At 44.8% G+C, this 16,637-nt stretch overlaps 2 protein-coding genes and 1 pseudogene across 2 annotated transcripts; 2 read left to right on the top strand and 1 right to left on the bottom strand.

Annotated features, from left to right (window-relative positions):
* The first annotated feature begins 139 nt into the window (after positions 1–139).
* On the top strand, positions 140–579 carry LOC121404077 (annotated as a pseudogene).
* A 729-nt stretch (positions 580–1,308) lies between these two features.
* On the bottom strand, positions 1,309–1,725 carry LOC111080448 (histone H4). The gene has a single exon (XM_022376072.2). The coding sequence runs from the start codon at positions 1,686–1,688 to the stop codon at positions 1,377–1,379; it is 312 nt and encodes a 103-aa protein (XP_022231764.2). The 5' UTR covers positions 1,689–1,725; the 3' UTR covers positions 1,309–1,376.
* Positions 1,726–1,913: 188 nt separating this feature from the next.
* Positions 1,914–2,421, top strand: LOC121404076 (histone H3). Its single transcript, XM_041592671.1, has one exon. It carries the CDS (start codon positions 1,935–1,937, stop codon positions 2,343–2,345), a length of 411 nt encoding a protein of 136 aa, XP_041448605.1. The 5' UTR covers positions 1,914–1,934; the 3' UTR covers positions 2,346–2,421.
* Positions 2,422–16,637: the final 14,216 nt, after the last annotated feature.

The following is a 16,637-nucleotide window of genomic DNA, read 5'->3' on the forward strand; positions in this document are numbered from 1 at the left end:
AGTTGAGCATACAGGCGTAAAACCCACCCCTAGGTTGAACTCCCCTGCAGACGGAAAAAGTATATATACCGAGGGATCGGAATTAGCCAACATTCAACATTCAACATTCGTTTGTGAACGTTTCTAGTGAAAATCAACAACAAATACTCGCAAAATGTCTGGTCGTGGTAAAGGTGGCAAGGTGAAGGGAAAGGCAAAGTCTCGTTCGAACCGTGCTGGTCTTCAGTTCCCAGTGGGTCGTATTCATCGTCTGCTGCGCAAGGGCAACTATGCCGAGCGTGTCGGTGCCGGCGCTCCTGTCTACCTGGCTGCCGTGATGGAATACTTGGCCGCTGAAGTTCTTGAGTTGGCAGGCAATGCTGCCCGTGATAACAAGAAGACGAGAATTATCCCTCGCCATCTGCAGCTGGCCATCCGCAACGACGAGGAGTTGAACAAGCTGCTCTCAGGCGTCACCATTGCTCAGGTGGAGTCTTGCCCAACATCCAGGCCGTTCTGCTGCCCAAGAAGACCGAGAAGAAGGCATAAATGTTCCAATAGCAACCTACACACAAACCCAAACGTCCTTTTCAGGACGACCAACCCATGGCTAAAGAACTAAGAGAATTTTCATAATTTATTATCATTCTAAAGTATAATCTACTTCGGCTTCATTGCATATCAACGTGAAGACAATCTAAAAATAATAATAATAACTACATATTTATGCAGGCCAAACAGTCGAATTTCTGTTCATTGATAACGAAGAAGGTACCAGGGCCTACAAAGTACAGTTGTGTTCGACTCGGCTAAAAGACGAATGAAATATGCCAACGGAATTCAAGGGACTGAGTGTCTGGGGGAGGGACCATATTTCGACTACCTACGCGTGTACCTGAGGTCAAGATCCCTTTTCCAGTGCATTTCCGAACCCTATTTTACAAGGCGAATTATACCTAAGCAATATCCCTCGCCAGGTATGCGCACAATTCGGTCCTTTTCAGGACGACCAATCCATGGCTAGGGAATTAAGAACATTTTCATTATTTGTTTTCATTCTGAAGTACATAAAATGGGCCCAAGAAAGTACAGTTGTGCTCGGCACGTCTGAAAGACGAATTCTAGGGTATTTAAATATAAATATGTACAACCAATAACCATGCCATGCTGAATGCACTGGTTCGTTTTCTCCGATCGCTTAGATGGGAGATGTTGGCTTGGCAATCGGTTAATTTGTTCTGCTATGAATCTTCCGTTACTTTATAATATTAATATCAACGTCTATTAGTAAAATTGAATTCTTGAAAATATGCCTCTTTTAGATTATATTGTGGTCCTGAAAAGGACCGATTGTTTACTTTGTGGATACTTTTGAACAGCGGACTGTACACAGTTTCTTAACCGCCGAAGCCGTACAGCGTGCGACCTTGTCTCTTCAGAGCATACACCACATCCATGGCTGTGACTGTCTTCCTCTTGGCGTGTTCGGTGTAGGTGACGGCATCACGGATAACGTTTTCCAAAAACACCTTCAGCACTCCACGAGTCTCCTCGTAGATGAGTCCGGAGATACGTTTTACACCGCCACGACGAGCCAAACGGCGGATAGCGGGCTTCGTGATACCCTGGATGTTATCACGCAGAACCTTGCGATGACGCTTAGCGCCTCCCTTACCCAAGCCTTTGCCACCTTTACCACGACCAGTCATTTTTCAATATGCTTGTTTCACTTTACGGATGTCAGGAACGAATGTTTAGTCAGGTAGCCCTCTCACTGCTATTTATACCAAAACGCCATAGAAAAACGAGTGAGTCCGAATGATGTGTGCATCTCGCTCGGCTGATCTCGCTCTCTCGTTTCAACCCTCCACCAGCACAGAAGAATGCTATATAAGCTAGCACTGGGTTCAGCGACAGCTTATTGTGAATTCGAATTTCAAACGTTGACAGTGAAAATGGCCCGTACCAAGCAGACTGCTCGTAAATCCACTGGTGGCAAGGCGCCACGCAAACAACTGGCTACCAAGGCCGCACGTAAGAGTGCTCCAGCAACCGGTGGCGTGAAGAAACCTCATCGTTATCGCCCTGGCACCGTTGCCCTGCGTGAAATCCGTCGTTACCAGAAGAGTACCGAGCTGCTGATCCGCAAACTGCCTTTCCAGCGGTTGGTTCGTGAAATCGCTCAAGACTTCAAAACCGACTTGCGTTTCCAGAGCTCGGCAGTAATGGCACTGCAGGAAGCTAGCGAAGCCTATCTGGTCGGTCTCTTCGAAGATACCAACTTGTGTGCCATCCATGCCAAGCGTGTCACAATCATGCCCAAGGACATCCAACTGGCCAGACGTATTCGTGGCGAGCGTGCTTAAGTTGACATTTCTTCGACAAGCGCATATAAACTTTATACAAATCGGTCCTTTTCAGGACCACAAATAACTTACATTGAGATTTTTTATTTCTGCATATGTGTATAGTATGTACAGCTGTTCAATGAAATAGTAGTGCCGGCACCTAGCCATTTTCAAAACTCTGCGACATTTTCAGTTATACTAATAGAAACGAGAAGGATCGTGTGAGTCGCTTCAGGGGACGCGACTCTACTTATACCCGTACTCAGTCAGTATATACATATTTGAGCTTATGATTTTTTAGAATTTTAGAACTAAAAATAAAAATTTTTGCTATATCTGTTATCTACATCTACAATGTATATTCAACATCTACAATGTATATTCTACATCTGACATGTAGATTATAGATGTATCATTTAGATTATACATCTCCTCCGCTGGCGGGCACTCGCGTACTGAACGAGGCAGAGTGTGCGAGCGAGTAGCGGGTCTCTTGCTGGAGGAGGTGGGGGTTTGTTTTCGGTTTGTTTCCAACACAAACAAAATATATCTGTAATACTTAACTTACAACGACCCGTCTCTCTACGATAATACTTGTCGTATTGAGTCCGTACGGTCTTTCAAGGATTTTTAGCCATTTTAGTGCGAGATGGTCGGTGATGATATCGAACCTGCAGTCGTCGAGGTAGCATCGTAGTTTTCTGATCACCCATATGAAAAATAAAAATTCTCTGAAAAATAGGAATTTATTGACAAAGTTTATAACACGGCAGCAACGGCAAGTGAAAATCTGACGGTATTTGCTCAATATTCATTTCAAATAGATCAAACCAATAACAGCTGTTATTTTTACATTTTATTTATTTCCCACGCCCACCCCACCCACTTTTCCAATTCCTCATTTATGATGCGGCAGGTCATCTCATGTCGCTACATCAGTTGGCACCATATGCTTAGTGTATACTAGATTTCATAATGTGACCATATACAAATATTGTTAAACCGTTTTTTTTACCTTTTTTTTCCAATTCGGACAAAGTTTTGGGTGTCTGCTTTCATGTACAAACGTTGATGATGTGCTTAAGATTCTTGATCGGACTGAGATCAGAACCATTTCCCGGCCAGTCCAATGTCCTGATTCCCACCATTGCTAAATAATTTGTACCAAAAAAAAAACTCATCGTTTTAAAAATCAATATTTTGGAATAATTCATAACACAATTCAAAATCCCTTCTTCCGTTAATTTTATTCATAATTAATATTTCTATACAGTCATTTATATTAGCATAAATAAATATAAAAACTGAAAAACAAATAAAACGAGAAGGAACGTGTGAGTCGCTTCTGGAGACGCGACTCTACTTTTATACCCGAACTTAGATAGTATATAAATTTTTGAGCTTTAGATTTATGTAGAATTTTAAGAAGTTTTGCATTTAACTTTATTTTGTTACATCTGTCATCTACATCTAACATGTTTATTCTACATCTGAAATGTAGATAATACATCATAATGTAGATTCTTCTCTGCGAAAGATCGCGCATTGCACAGGGCAGAATGTGTGTGAGCGAGAAAGAGAATGAGTAGCGGGTCTCGTGCCGGAGGAGGTGGTGGAAGCAACTGAAAATTAATTTCTTCATTCTGGCTATAATTACGTTCCGATCTGATTCAGGTTTGGCAATCTGATAGATATGGTCATATTCTACGATACTGCGTTTTTAGTTTTATCGTATCTTTAAAATTGTCGTCCTTTGTGGTGGCACGCATACATATCAGACCACATATCAGAGTTTGTGGCGGTCAATTTCCTTGGCAGATGCTTCAGAGAGATAAGACAAAAGTCCAAAGCATCCTCAGATGGTAGAGCCTCGGCTTCCTGAACCTTGGTGTGCTGAGCCGATGGTTTAGATGGAGTTTCCTTGGTGCGCTTTGTTGATGGTCTGGGCTAGTCTTGTCTGTTGTGCATTTCTGGTAGTTTAGCCTCCTTTTTAACTGCTTTTCCCTGCAAAGGAGCAACTCATTCAGAAGAAGTAAGCACGGATATTTTCATCAGCTTTCGACTACGAATCCAGGATTTCTTTGGTGTAGCCGCTTGCAGTGGACGAGTTTTTATCCAGAAGTGATAGGCAGCTCGGTGAAGATGCTCTGGGTGTTAACTGTGCCCAAGGCACTCTTGACGTCGAAGGATCTGGTGCCGCTGATCCCTCATCCTTCTTTATCAACACGGGCCCCACACACTGCCTCTACATCATTCTGGTCAACAGTTTGAACAAATGCATGGTCTCTGAAGATTTCTGGATCGGATGAAACGATTCCAGTCGCTCTGTAGCTGCACTTAAAGACTTTGGGTGTCAACAAATCTAGAGTTTAACTGACCAAACCAGCAATGTGCCGAATTTCTAACACCTAGAAGAACGAGGTAAAAATTAAAATTGATGGAGGTCAAGGTTTTCAAGAACATGACAATTCTCCTACCTTGTTAGCATAAGTATTTTTCCAGGCACTCCATGGGCAACAGCAAAATCAATGGCATCAATAGATAAATGTGACGAATGGTTGTCGAGAAGCAGCAAGATAGGAGAAGCTGACGAAGTCCTAGCCCAAACGACAAACTTAGGCGCGAGTTACTACCTTAGCACCTATTCTCGCCCTGGCTCCGCCGAAACCCCTTCGGCTGACGTAGCACGACAATCCATCTGCAAGCATCAACAGCTTCGATGCCGCAACAAACTTGCATCAGATCCAATTGCGAAAACAATACCAGACCCCGGCAAGCACACATCCGTTCCAATTGCAAGAGGCGAGAGCAGATTCACGGCCACCAAAAAGAGCAAGGCCAGCAATAGTAGCCAACCTTAAACCTAGGAATGAAACAAAGAATCAGAATATAATTGAGCTTCAAACACTCCGGTCGTATTTAATTCGTATCACCATACCGAACACAGAAAATATACAGGAAACACGGACCTTAACTCTAGGTTAGCTTAGGTTAGGGCGGCTGTTAGGCTCGCTCTGAGCCCCGGCCGGGGCCCGGTTCCCCCCGGGTCGCGCCTTCGGGCGTTGCCGTTGGCGGGGGCCGTCCCTCGCGGGTGGGTGGCGCGGGTTCCGCCCAGTCGGGGGGGCCTGCATCCCGTGGGGGTGTTGGGAACTTTTCTGCTGAGTTTTAGATTTAGATGAGTTGCAGTGACGGCAACGGGTTGGATGCTGTTCAGAGCTTCCCCGATTGCAGTGACTTCTGCCTGGAAGACACTGTAGTGGTCTGGAAGCCTGAAGGAGTGCCTTATGTTTAGTTTCTCGGAGTAGATACCTCCTCCAACTTTATTTACCAGCTTAGAGCCGTCTGTTAAGATATCTATGGCTCCGTCTGGGAGAGGTGGTCTCTCGAGCCAATTGTCTCTGTGAGGGATAAATATTTCAAAAGGCGTATCTGTGTACTGCCTCGGAACGCAGTAGTCCGATTTTGTTGGGACAATTCTGCTTCCATTTAAGATGGATGCGTGCCCGATGTGATATGACACCCATTGGTCCGAGTCTCTCAGACGAATTGCTGCCATTTCTGCCTGCTCCTTACCTGCTAGGTCACGACTCTGAAGGATTAATAAAGCATTTAGCGTTTCATTTGGGGTTGTGCCGAGAGGCGGCAGTTCGCTGTAACTTTCCCAGTTGTTTGGTAATAGTCCTTTCTGAAAGGGCAGGCTTTTCTGGGGTTGGTATAGTCAGTAGGCCTAGAGCCAGTAGCCCTAAATGCTTTCGAGAGATATGACTGTCTCGATATACCTATGGTCAGAGAAGGAGTGGTCCTCTAGGACTTTCCAACTCTTGACTATGTCTGACAGATTGTGAGACACCAAGGTGAGGTCAATAACCTCCTGTCGGCTTATAGTAAAGGTGGGGTCGTGACACCGATTACATAATAACAAGCTAGAGTTAATGATGAAGTTAAAAAGTGACTCACCCCTTAGGTTAGTGTCCGAGCTCCCCCATTGGGTGTGGTGAGCGTTGGCTTCGCAGCCTATTATGAGGCCTATGTCCGACCTTTCGCTGTCGCTGGCTATCTTGCAAATGAGGTCACTGGCAGGATCGCTTTCCTCTTTATCCATGTAGGACGACACCAGTCTTAGGTGTGTCCCCTGTAGCTGTAGGCTAGCCGCCGTGTTGTCGCCATTGCTAAAATGATGGAGCATAAAGATATTTAGGTGCTTTCTTGCCAGAGTGCAGGCACGAATCTTACCTTATTTTTCACGCTACAATCAGCTTGTGTTCCTTCGTCCCTAATCCACAGACCTTGTCTACCACCACCCAAGGCTCCTGAATTGGGATAATGTCTGCTCCGCTCGTGTCCAAGCTTTACAGTGGTGGCGGTTGATCTGTAGAAGTCTTAGAGACATCCTTAGCTATGTTCTGCACCACTGTAGTGTCGGCATCTGAGTCTGAGTGGTCTGAGACTTCCTCGCGACACATCGCCTCGAAATCCCGCATCAGCGTCAAATCCGAGGAGAAGCCGTCTTGGACCGGTTCCGACTCCTCGTCGGGTGCTTTGATATCCGAGGCAACATGCTGCCCGACTGGGTTGTCGACAGGACCCTTATGGTCACGGAGCTGAAGCCAAAGTTCAGCTCTCCATTTGCTGCCTCTATCAGGGCCAGCGACTCCTAGTTGAGCACGAGCACGGCCCGGCTCATCGGCCCCTGCGTCGCCTCAACCTTGACTACCTTCCAGTCACTGGGTCGGTAGATGGGGGTTGCATCTCTGCAACATTTTTAAGGATGCGCTCCGGCTCCCAAATCCGAGCCCTAGGGCGGCTGGGAACCTCGCTCCAGTCTACTGCAACGAGCTTGGCCCCAGCATAAACCTCTCCGATCTGCGCTACCGCTGCTTTGTAAAAGCTGCACGGAGCGCTCGTCTTCGCAGGCAATTACTTTTATGTTCCCCTGGAAGCATCCCATGTCCTTGCAGACTGGGGGAGGTCCGGGGTCTTTTTCTAGCAGCTCGAAGCAGCGGTCGGCCAATGCCACGTCCACTGGCACTACATCTGTCCAGGACACCTATGAGTGTCCTTTCCCTGGCAATTTGTGTGAGAGAGACATTGTGCTGGACCCTTGAGCGCTTCGCAGCGGGTCCAGGAGTCTCCTGGAAGTGCTGCCTCTTCAGCTGAGGAGACTCCCCCTCCTGCCGACGGAGTATGTGCCCAGCACTTCTCTTTTCGGCATTCGTGTACTTTTTGGCCGGAAGGTCGGGCAGCCGCAATGTTGCTTAGCTGCCTCCCCATGGTATCAGTCTTGGAGCAGGTCTTTCCTGCGGTTGAGCGGGTTGGGCCAGGCCTTTGGGCCGCTGCCTTCTCCTGCTTGGGATTGCTCCCTGTTGGCGTTGGCGAGTGCCAGCCTCATTTGTTTTTTGTTTTTGTTTTGTCTTTTTTTTTGTATATTTTTATTTTCCATATGTCATCCCACGAAATGCAGAGAAGGGGAATGGTCAGCCCGGGCAGAGATCCATGTTGCCCGGGCTCCGGGCATCATTAGAACAGGGGGCTGCCAAGTCCCTGAGCTCTCCTAGCATACCCAGCCGTGGACCCGAGGTATCGTCAGTAAGCGCCGGGCGCACAACGAACAGAAGACACCACCAACCCAACCAGATACAACATGAACTCGACAACCATCATTTTAATATCCGACGACGAGTCTCGCGACTCCACACCAGGAGCAAAGACCTGGAGCGACGCCGAAACAGCGTCCGCTCAGGACACGGATCAAGAGGAAGACGCAATGCAACGCCCATCACGCTTCATGCGGGCCAACCTATGGTCGCCACCGCCACGGACACCGTCGCCACCAACACCCTCATACTCACCGCAGCCGTGGGGTCCCTTCGGAGAAGCGCCCCCCACCAGTGAGGACGAAGACTCCACCCCGTCAAGCCAACCATCGACCCACTATCGGCGGGACCCCCGACACAACCCCGGGGTCTATCAGGACTTTAACTCTGAAGAGGAACCCCCCCAGAAGAGGGGGAAGAATCACCCTCAGAGAAGGAGGAGGAAGCCTCGTCAGAAGGAGAAACCGTCTTCATCCACCAACTGGTCATGGACACCCAGACCACCAGCTACGTCCATACCCCATGGGGGGTCCGGACTACGATGACCCACACACGGGTCGTCGATAGCAGAAGGACGGTCAATGGTTCTACCCATGGTTCGTTGCAAACAACTCCCACCGCGACACCTCCACGGTAGGCAGCAACCGATATTCAAACTAAGTTACACAGCCAACGAACCAGGGCTTAACCCCGGTATTCACCAAAAGCGGTAATACAATAAAACACACACAATAAATATAAAGAAAGCTCGATCAACCACGCTACACATTCTGGTCCACACCACAATTTAAAACACCCCACCTCTTGGGACATTTCGCAATCGACGGCCTACATAAGAAATATCATTTGCGTTATTTCACAATAAGTCAAGCCAGCATAAAATTAGCGACCTACTGGCCCAAACTCAGCTTCCGCGATGCTAAGGTCGCAACATCAATACTAAACCCAATTCCCAACTGCAGCCCGCACCTACTGCGATGCAGTCTCGGCAAAAACCCACTAACCCACAATCGTTGAAACCCAATAATATTAAGCTACACTGACCCAATACCGAAAATTGTCAACGAAGCACCAAGCTTCGAACCCCAATCCACACTACATTTATTATTATCAAAGAATTAACCATAAGTTAGCAATAAGCAATTATTTCCGGGTCAGAACCCCAGGTGCCAGCTGCTTAAAAAGGCCAAGCCCGGCCAAAGCAGTACGCAGTCCACCAGCGCACCATTCAACTACGAGTCAGAGTAGCAACGTAAAAGAATTAAAGTGAATGAATAAGGAGTGAATAAACAAAGAACAACAACCAAAACTCTCGCATCATCATTTCTCGCTTGCCTACTGCATTATTTTCAAGCCAGCCCGACACCTGAAGTCACCTACAATCTACAAATTTTCTTGTAGCGGACCCTGGACAGACTGATGCATACCTCAGCCTGAAATAGGTATCTTACAGCATATCAACGTCCAGAGAACGAAACGCAACTTTAATGTACATACATACATACATATGTATGAAGTTCTTGAGTCATATAACTTCCCACCTTGCCTACTGCTCTTTCGGACATAGCGAGGCCAGCCCCGAACCTTAAGTTCCAGCAGATCTACATATTTTAGTTGAGTACCCTAGGGTTAAGGGTAGCTGTACGTAGGACAACGTAGTAGCGGAGTGCGAAGAAGGGGTCTTAGCTCTAACCGAATGCGTTGTCACTAACTTCGCAACATTCGGCAAGACAGCAGCACCCAATAACTGCGCTCGTGAAGTACACGCTGGCGGCTCAGCTTTATGCCGCACGCAACTCAGTCGTCTATCACACTGCTGGACGAAGGTATAATTATCATCAACGGGCAGCTGGCAAGGATAAGCGTAGACGATAACAACAAGAGGGGCTAGCCTCGTCACGTTCGAGAACAAGGCCATAATAATAAGGCCTCTGCTGACCATAACAGGACACGATCACGTCCAAAGCCTACCCACTACTGCAACGGATGAACGAGTCCAATCTAAAGATCATAAAAAAAGCTCGGAATCGATGTAAAGCTCAGGCGGGTCAGCCTTTCAGTCCCTTCCAACGTAACCTTACGAAGGAAGCAGCGGAGTCGCCAATCGGCCGACCCGCACCCAGATAATAAGCTTATAAAAAGGTTTTTAACTGTAATAGATTTCAGTCAAGAGACTTAAGCATGGATAATCTAAAGCACATCGAAATGCTGACGGTCAAAAGCGCTACTTCGCACCTTCTCAGATGGATCGTCGCCACCTTCCACCTTGCCCACCACTCCTTCGGTAATACAAGGCCAGTCCCGAACCTTAAGTTCCAGCAAATCTACAAATTTCTTGTAGAGGAACCCTCCCAGCTTGAAATAAGGTATCTCACACATTGTAGCTGAGTCAATAATAACAATGCGATCGCTGCCTGTTCACTCGTCAACTCTACAATTGCAATCATCAGAGGCTGTCGCCGTGTGTTCAGACCCTCATTTGCTCACCGTATGAAACCCTCTCCGCAGTCCAACTGGTTCAAGTTCTAGTTGCGACGACAAATTTTTAAACGGTTTATGTACCTATCGTATGCATACCAAATCACACACACACAAACACACATTAACATTTGGTGACCCCGACGCAGGGAAACCTGCAGATCACACTGAAGAAGTCACCAGGACTTTTAAACACAAACTGGAAGCAAGCCACATACTTACGGTAGAATCTCCTACCAATAAGTAGAAATATTTGGCAGAAATGTCACTTTCAGATCATCAGCCAACAAGATCAACGATTAATAATATCAAGATCACAAGTGCGTTTCACCAGCACAAAACCTCCATCCAGTACGTCGTCTGTACTTTTACTTTGACCAACATCGGTTGCGAATAGGAGCGTATCCAGCTGCAAAGCGAATAAAATACTCCCAACGGGTCAAAGTATAAGTAAGAGGCGAAATGGAGTCCCACAAGGAGGAACACGCTGCCGCCACAGAGGCATTAAATGAGCAGCAAGAAATTGGAGATGAAATTTCGAAGACAATTAGGAACTTCAAAAAAGACTCTCCAGAAAGGAAGCAAAATATAACGTACTTCCAAACAAAAAAGGCGGCTCTCGACGATGCATGGAATAGATTTAACGAAATCAAGACACCAAGATATCAAGAGCATACAAAACCGATCATTACGTTAAATTTCGTGAGGACTTGCGTAAAACACTAAAAACATACGCTGCGATGTTTACTGAAAGCATGGACAAGCTAAATCAGGCATCAAGTGCTCATGTGGGTCAAAATGTCGAACCACAATCGAATGATCGAAGCAAGCATATTCACGGAGGCTTACAGCAAATTGCCTTCACTATGTTCGCCGACAAAATGCCATAGTAGAGTCCATAAACGCATTCTGAGACAATTCTCAGAGGCGGGAGGACGTACATCAAGTGATTTGATAAAATCACTATGGATTCAAGCACAAGAAGTCCATTTTACTGGCAAGGAATATGAAACCCAGAAGAAGGAGGATACGACATGAAAGCCTACCTGACCATGGAAAAAGAGGTACAAAGAGCATTGGCAGAACCAGCCACATCAAGCCACATAATGACGTGCAGCTTCCACGCATCAACAGTCCAAAGTTTGATGGGGACATACTTAAATGGTGCCAGTTCTATGACCTGTTCTTTATGTATGATTCATGGAACAAACATGCCCACAGTACGGAAGATGTGGTAACTAAATAGAACCGTAACTGGAGAGGCAGAAGAATTGATCCGACACATCGATCTTAAGGATCTTAAGGAAGACAATTATGAGAGCTCCTGGGAAATTCGGATTGATACATATAACAATCCCAGAGACGTCGCTAGCACGGTATTGAACAAGCAGTCGATGCAACCAACGCTACTCCCAAGTAAAGAGATCAACACCTGGAAAAACGAAGACTCAGCACATGCCCGAAGATCGGAGACCAGCACAAGGGGGCTTACACAATAAGTACCTAATATAAGTTTAAATAAATAAATATTTCCTAACATATTCTCGAAGTTCCAACGAAATTCCTTTTCCACGGTTCCGGTGCACACCGATCACCTTACCTTGGACACTTGTTGGGAGGCGATTTCGTTAAGTAACCCTCTGTTACCGGGCAATCCACTCGGCAATATACATATGTTTATGTAAGAACCTTCAAAAATTTCGAAATAATATATCTGTAAATTGGTGGGAAAATCGATGACCGGCCGATCCATAAAAGGCACTGCCTGGCATGGAGACGAGGCAGTCCATCAGTCAGTCGCTAACAATTCTATTTCAGTTGCTGGCAAAGTCCCCGTTTTCCGAATAAAATCCTCGTGAATTATAAATTATCTTGTAATTCAGGACCCTGGACAGACTGATGCATATCCCAGCCTGTGATAGGTTGTAGTATGCATACATAGGCAATACCCACTGTACCAAGAGTACTTAAGGGACAACACACTGTAACACTTTGTTGCAGTGTTAATGTAATCATAAAGAACCGGGAATATAATAACACGATCGCACAACGTCGGCGTCTTTCACATAACCGACGGCACCCAAACATGATCCGTTTGAATGTGCATGCATGCCCCTCGCGCCCCCCCGCTATCAGCAGCGCTGGGCATATATTCATACATATGTATATATTAAATACATAAATGCGGCCGCTCCGCTGCCGGCGTTCTGGCAGCGCAGCTACGCTGGCTTTAGCTAAGTAGAACCTAAGATATATTTCAGAAATTCATGCAATAAAGAAAAACAAAAGAGAACGGATGTTCTCCATCAAAAATTCCTTGTCTTATCCTTTACATGGCGACCGTGACAGGACACGAACAATTGAAGCACTTCGGAAATAAATGAAAAATGTTAAAAATTGTGCCAAAATATCTTAAAAGAAACGAGTATCCGAAACAAACAAACCAAAAATAAAAAATAAAAAAAAATAAAATGCAATAAAATCCAAGTTGAAAAGATGTCTTTTCATTTTGAATATCCAACAAAACCAAATCAAAACACACACAAAAGAAGATAAAGACCTGAAAAGGAACCGACAGCGCTACAAAGAGCGCCCACCGCCCACTGCAATAAAGTGACTTCGATGATGCAATAGCCTGATGAAAATATACAACTACCGACCTGTGCGATGACCGGCACCGGCAACGCCTGAATTCAGGCGATCACCATAGTGGATCATGGCACGCAGCTGCCCCTCTCCTTGAGCGGACAAGGTTACCCATTCCCGAAACCGATTTCGGCGTGGGATCTCACTCATACATAATTTATATACGTTGTTATATAGAAGCACAAGGCGGCCGATCCGCTGCCTTCCGCTAAGTAGACTTTAAGATTTGTACTGTAAAGACACTCAATAAACTATAATCAAAAGAGACGGATGTCTCCCCGGATATCATTATTCATAGAAAAAGAAACCAATTACATGGCGACCGTGACAGGACGGAGCAGACGCTCCAAGTAAAGATTAATAATGTTCAATTAAATATGGAACCATATTACATGGCGACCGTGACAGCTACGGACTTGGTCCATAGTGAGTCAAAAACTAATAAGAAACGGAAAGAAAGAACAAAACTAACTAAAGTGAAATAACGGTGCTGAAATGTTGTGTGAATGGTTGTGAAAACAAAACAAAACTTAAGGGATCGGCTAGAAACCTGATTGGAGAAGAAAATACCTTCAGGTAATCTCATTTAGGGTTAATGTCAAAGGCGAGTCAGTGGAGGTTTTATCAGCAAAGCTGATGAACCTCCAACAAAGAAATAAAACAGCCAACCAGTACACAAAAGAGGTTGAGCAAAAATCACCTAAGAGGACGCCCCGGCTATTGGCCCGGCTCCTGGCAGGATCGACTAAAAGAACAATCCAACTGACACATATTACATGGCGACCGTGACGTGCAAAGCCGGAGATTGCGGACACAGGAAGGGCAGTCTGGACAGCTAGGAAACCATCTCGAACCAATTGATGCCGGATAAATTGAAGGAGGAAACACAATTTCGAGAAATATAAATATCGGGTAGAGTGAGTAGATGGGCGAGATGGGAGGCATAAAAAACAAATGAAAAAAAAACAGGCACACATTAAGTGGCTATTATACACTAAAACGCCGCCTCCCGCGTGGAGGCTGCAACTGCACACAAATTGCAGGCCGAGCTTGATTTTCTAAAAACAAGTCTCGAAAGCAGACACCCAAAAACCGCAGCTCACTCAGCTAAAATACAAATAATAAAAGAAGCAATCAAAACCAAACCTCCATGTCCCAAGTCATTACCAAGAAAGCCGGACGTCTGCCCGAACGACTGCCCTGGACCTCTCTACAGCGTTACATGCAAATCAACCTGCATGATACCAGCGACCAGTGGGAAGACCGGCACCGGCGCCGGCCCCGCCTGAGCCCATAGGCCCCGGCCAACTGCAGCGGAGAAAAATACGCGTGAGAGGCCTGTCGCTACTTACGCCATCGTTGGAAACAATCTGGAGACGAATCTCCTCAACGCTGCTCCTATCGAGCAAAGGGACAAGCCAAGCCTAGAGGAGGCTCTGGAGGCTTGTCCAACCGATGGACAACGCCCACTCACAATAGCTGAGTACCGGGCACGGCAGCAGCAGCAACAGCAGCCTAAACCAAAAAAGAAGCGGGAGGGGGGGGAAAAAAGCAAAACTCCTCCGCCAACGGCGTAGCCAAGGAAATGGTGCGCGCCGCAGGGGTGAAACAAATACACATGCAGGAACTAGCCAAAATTAATGCAGAACTTCGCATTGGTGCGGAAAAACGTAAATAAGGCTGCATTAATGCAAATCATTTACCAATAATATAATATAGTTATAAAACCGCAAGTAGATGCGTGAAAACGCTGCTTGTAAAACACTAACCAATTTTTTTAACGAAAGGCTATAACTAACAACATATGGCTGATATAGAAATTATATAGAGCAAACAAATGTATATCAGCCATATGCCCTAAACTTTTCTATCTTAACATTTTCATTTAAAAAAAACAATTTTTTTTAATGCGAATACATACTACCCTAACTTTTCAAAAATTTTTTTTTTTGGCATTTCCAAAATAAAATCCAATTTCAAATTAAATTTCAACTACACATTTCAAACCCGATTAGCGGAAATATACAACCATGGGCTGGTTTGGTTCTGACGACAGTCAGACGAAAGACAATACGGCCAATGTGGTCAATAATGTAAAAATTATTGATCACACAGATGGTATACAAACCTTGTTTGTATTACTTCTAATACTGACCATAGTCAGTACGCTACAATTTTTGCTAACATTATATGTTAAGCACAACAAAATAATAAAGAAAAGATATATGAGTATCTATAAATCTATACATTAAAAATAATAGAAGAAGTCTACAATAGGGACCCAGATTTTTCAAATAGAATTCTACAATTGGTCTCAACGACCCCTAGGAGCATACTAGAGCTCGAATATATGTACATGGGTGCATTTCAACTAGAATTCTCCCCCCTAATACATTGTTCAAAAACACAAAAAGCCATTGTGTTAACTACCATTCCAGGTATCGCGGTAAAATCAGTATGCCTTGACTTAATGTCAGGTTTTCATCAAATTGAACTAGAAGAAAGTTCACGTAATATAACGTCTTTTTCAACGAGCAATGGCTCATATCGCTTCACGCGACTACCATTTGGTTTAAAAATAGCGCCAAATTCATTTCAAATAATGATGACTATAGCATTCTCTGGACTTGAAGCTTCGCAAGCATTCCTATATATGGACGATCTTATAGTCATTGGTTGTTCCGAAAAACATATGCTCAAAAACTTACAAGATATTTTTGAGTTATGTAGGAAACACAACCTAAAATTACACCCACAAAAATTTTCATTTTTTAATGCATGAAGTGACCTTTCTCGGTCATAAATGCACAGATAAAGGAATCTTGCCAGATGACAAAAAATATGACGTCATCAAAAACTATCCAGTCCCGCATGACGCGGACAGCGCTAGAAGATTCGTTGCATTCTGCAATTATTACAGACGTTTTATCAAAAATTTCGCCGACTATTCACGGCACATAACTAGATTATGTAAAAAGAATGTTCCATTTATATGGACAGATGATTGCCAAAATGCATTCTTACATTTAAAGGAGCAACTTATCAAGCCAACTCTGTTACAATACCCAGACTTCACAAAAGAATTTTGTATAATAACGGATGCAAGTAAGCAAGCGTGTGGAGCGGTTTTAACTCAAAACCATAAAAACCTCCAACTTCCTATTGCATACGCATCAAGATCATTCACAAAAGGTGAAAGTAACAAGAGTACAACTGAACAGGAATTAGCAGCCATTCACTGGGCGATTAATCATTTTCGACCATATATTTATGGAAAACATTTTACAGTGAAAACTGACCATAGACCGCTTACGTATCTATTTTCGATGGTTAACCCAAGTTCTAAACTTACACGCATGCGGCTCGAACTAGAAGAATATGACTTCACAGTAGAATATCTAAAGGGTAAAGATAATTTTGTGGCAGATGCACTGTCGCGCATAACAATAACAGAACTCAAAAATATAACAACCAATATAAGAAAAGTCACTACAAGATATCAAAGTAGACAAAAATCCTGCGCAGGAGAACAGAAAATAGAATTGCAAACGCAATCTAAAGAAAATGCTTCAAAGCCCAACGTATATAACGT

This window comes from Drosophila obscura, unplaced genomic scaffold (genome assembly GCF_018151105.1).
Source record: "Drosophila obscura isolate BZ-5 IFL unplaced genomic scaffold, ASM1815110v1 contig_185, whole genome shotgun sequence".
Lineage (NCBI taxonomy): Eukaryota > Metazoa > Arthropoda > Insecta > Diptera > Drosophilidae > Drosophila > Drosophila obscura.

Excerpts from the sequence above, each read along its gene's own strand:
- LOC111080448 (XM_022376072.2), bottom strand. The coding sequence starts at position 1,688 with ATGACTGGTCGTGGTAAAGGTGGCAAAGGCTTGGGTAAGGGAGGCGCT.
- LOC121404076 (XM_041592671.1), top strand. The coding sequence starts at position 1,935 with ATGGCCCGTACCAAGCAGACTGCTCGTAAATCCACTGGTGGCAAGGCG.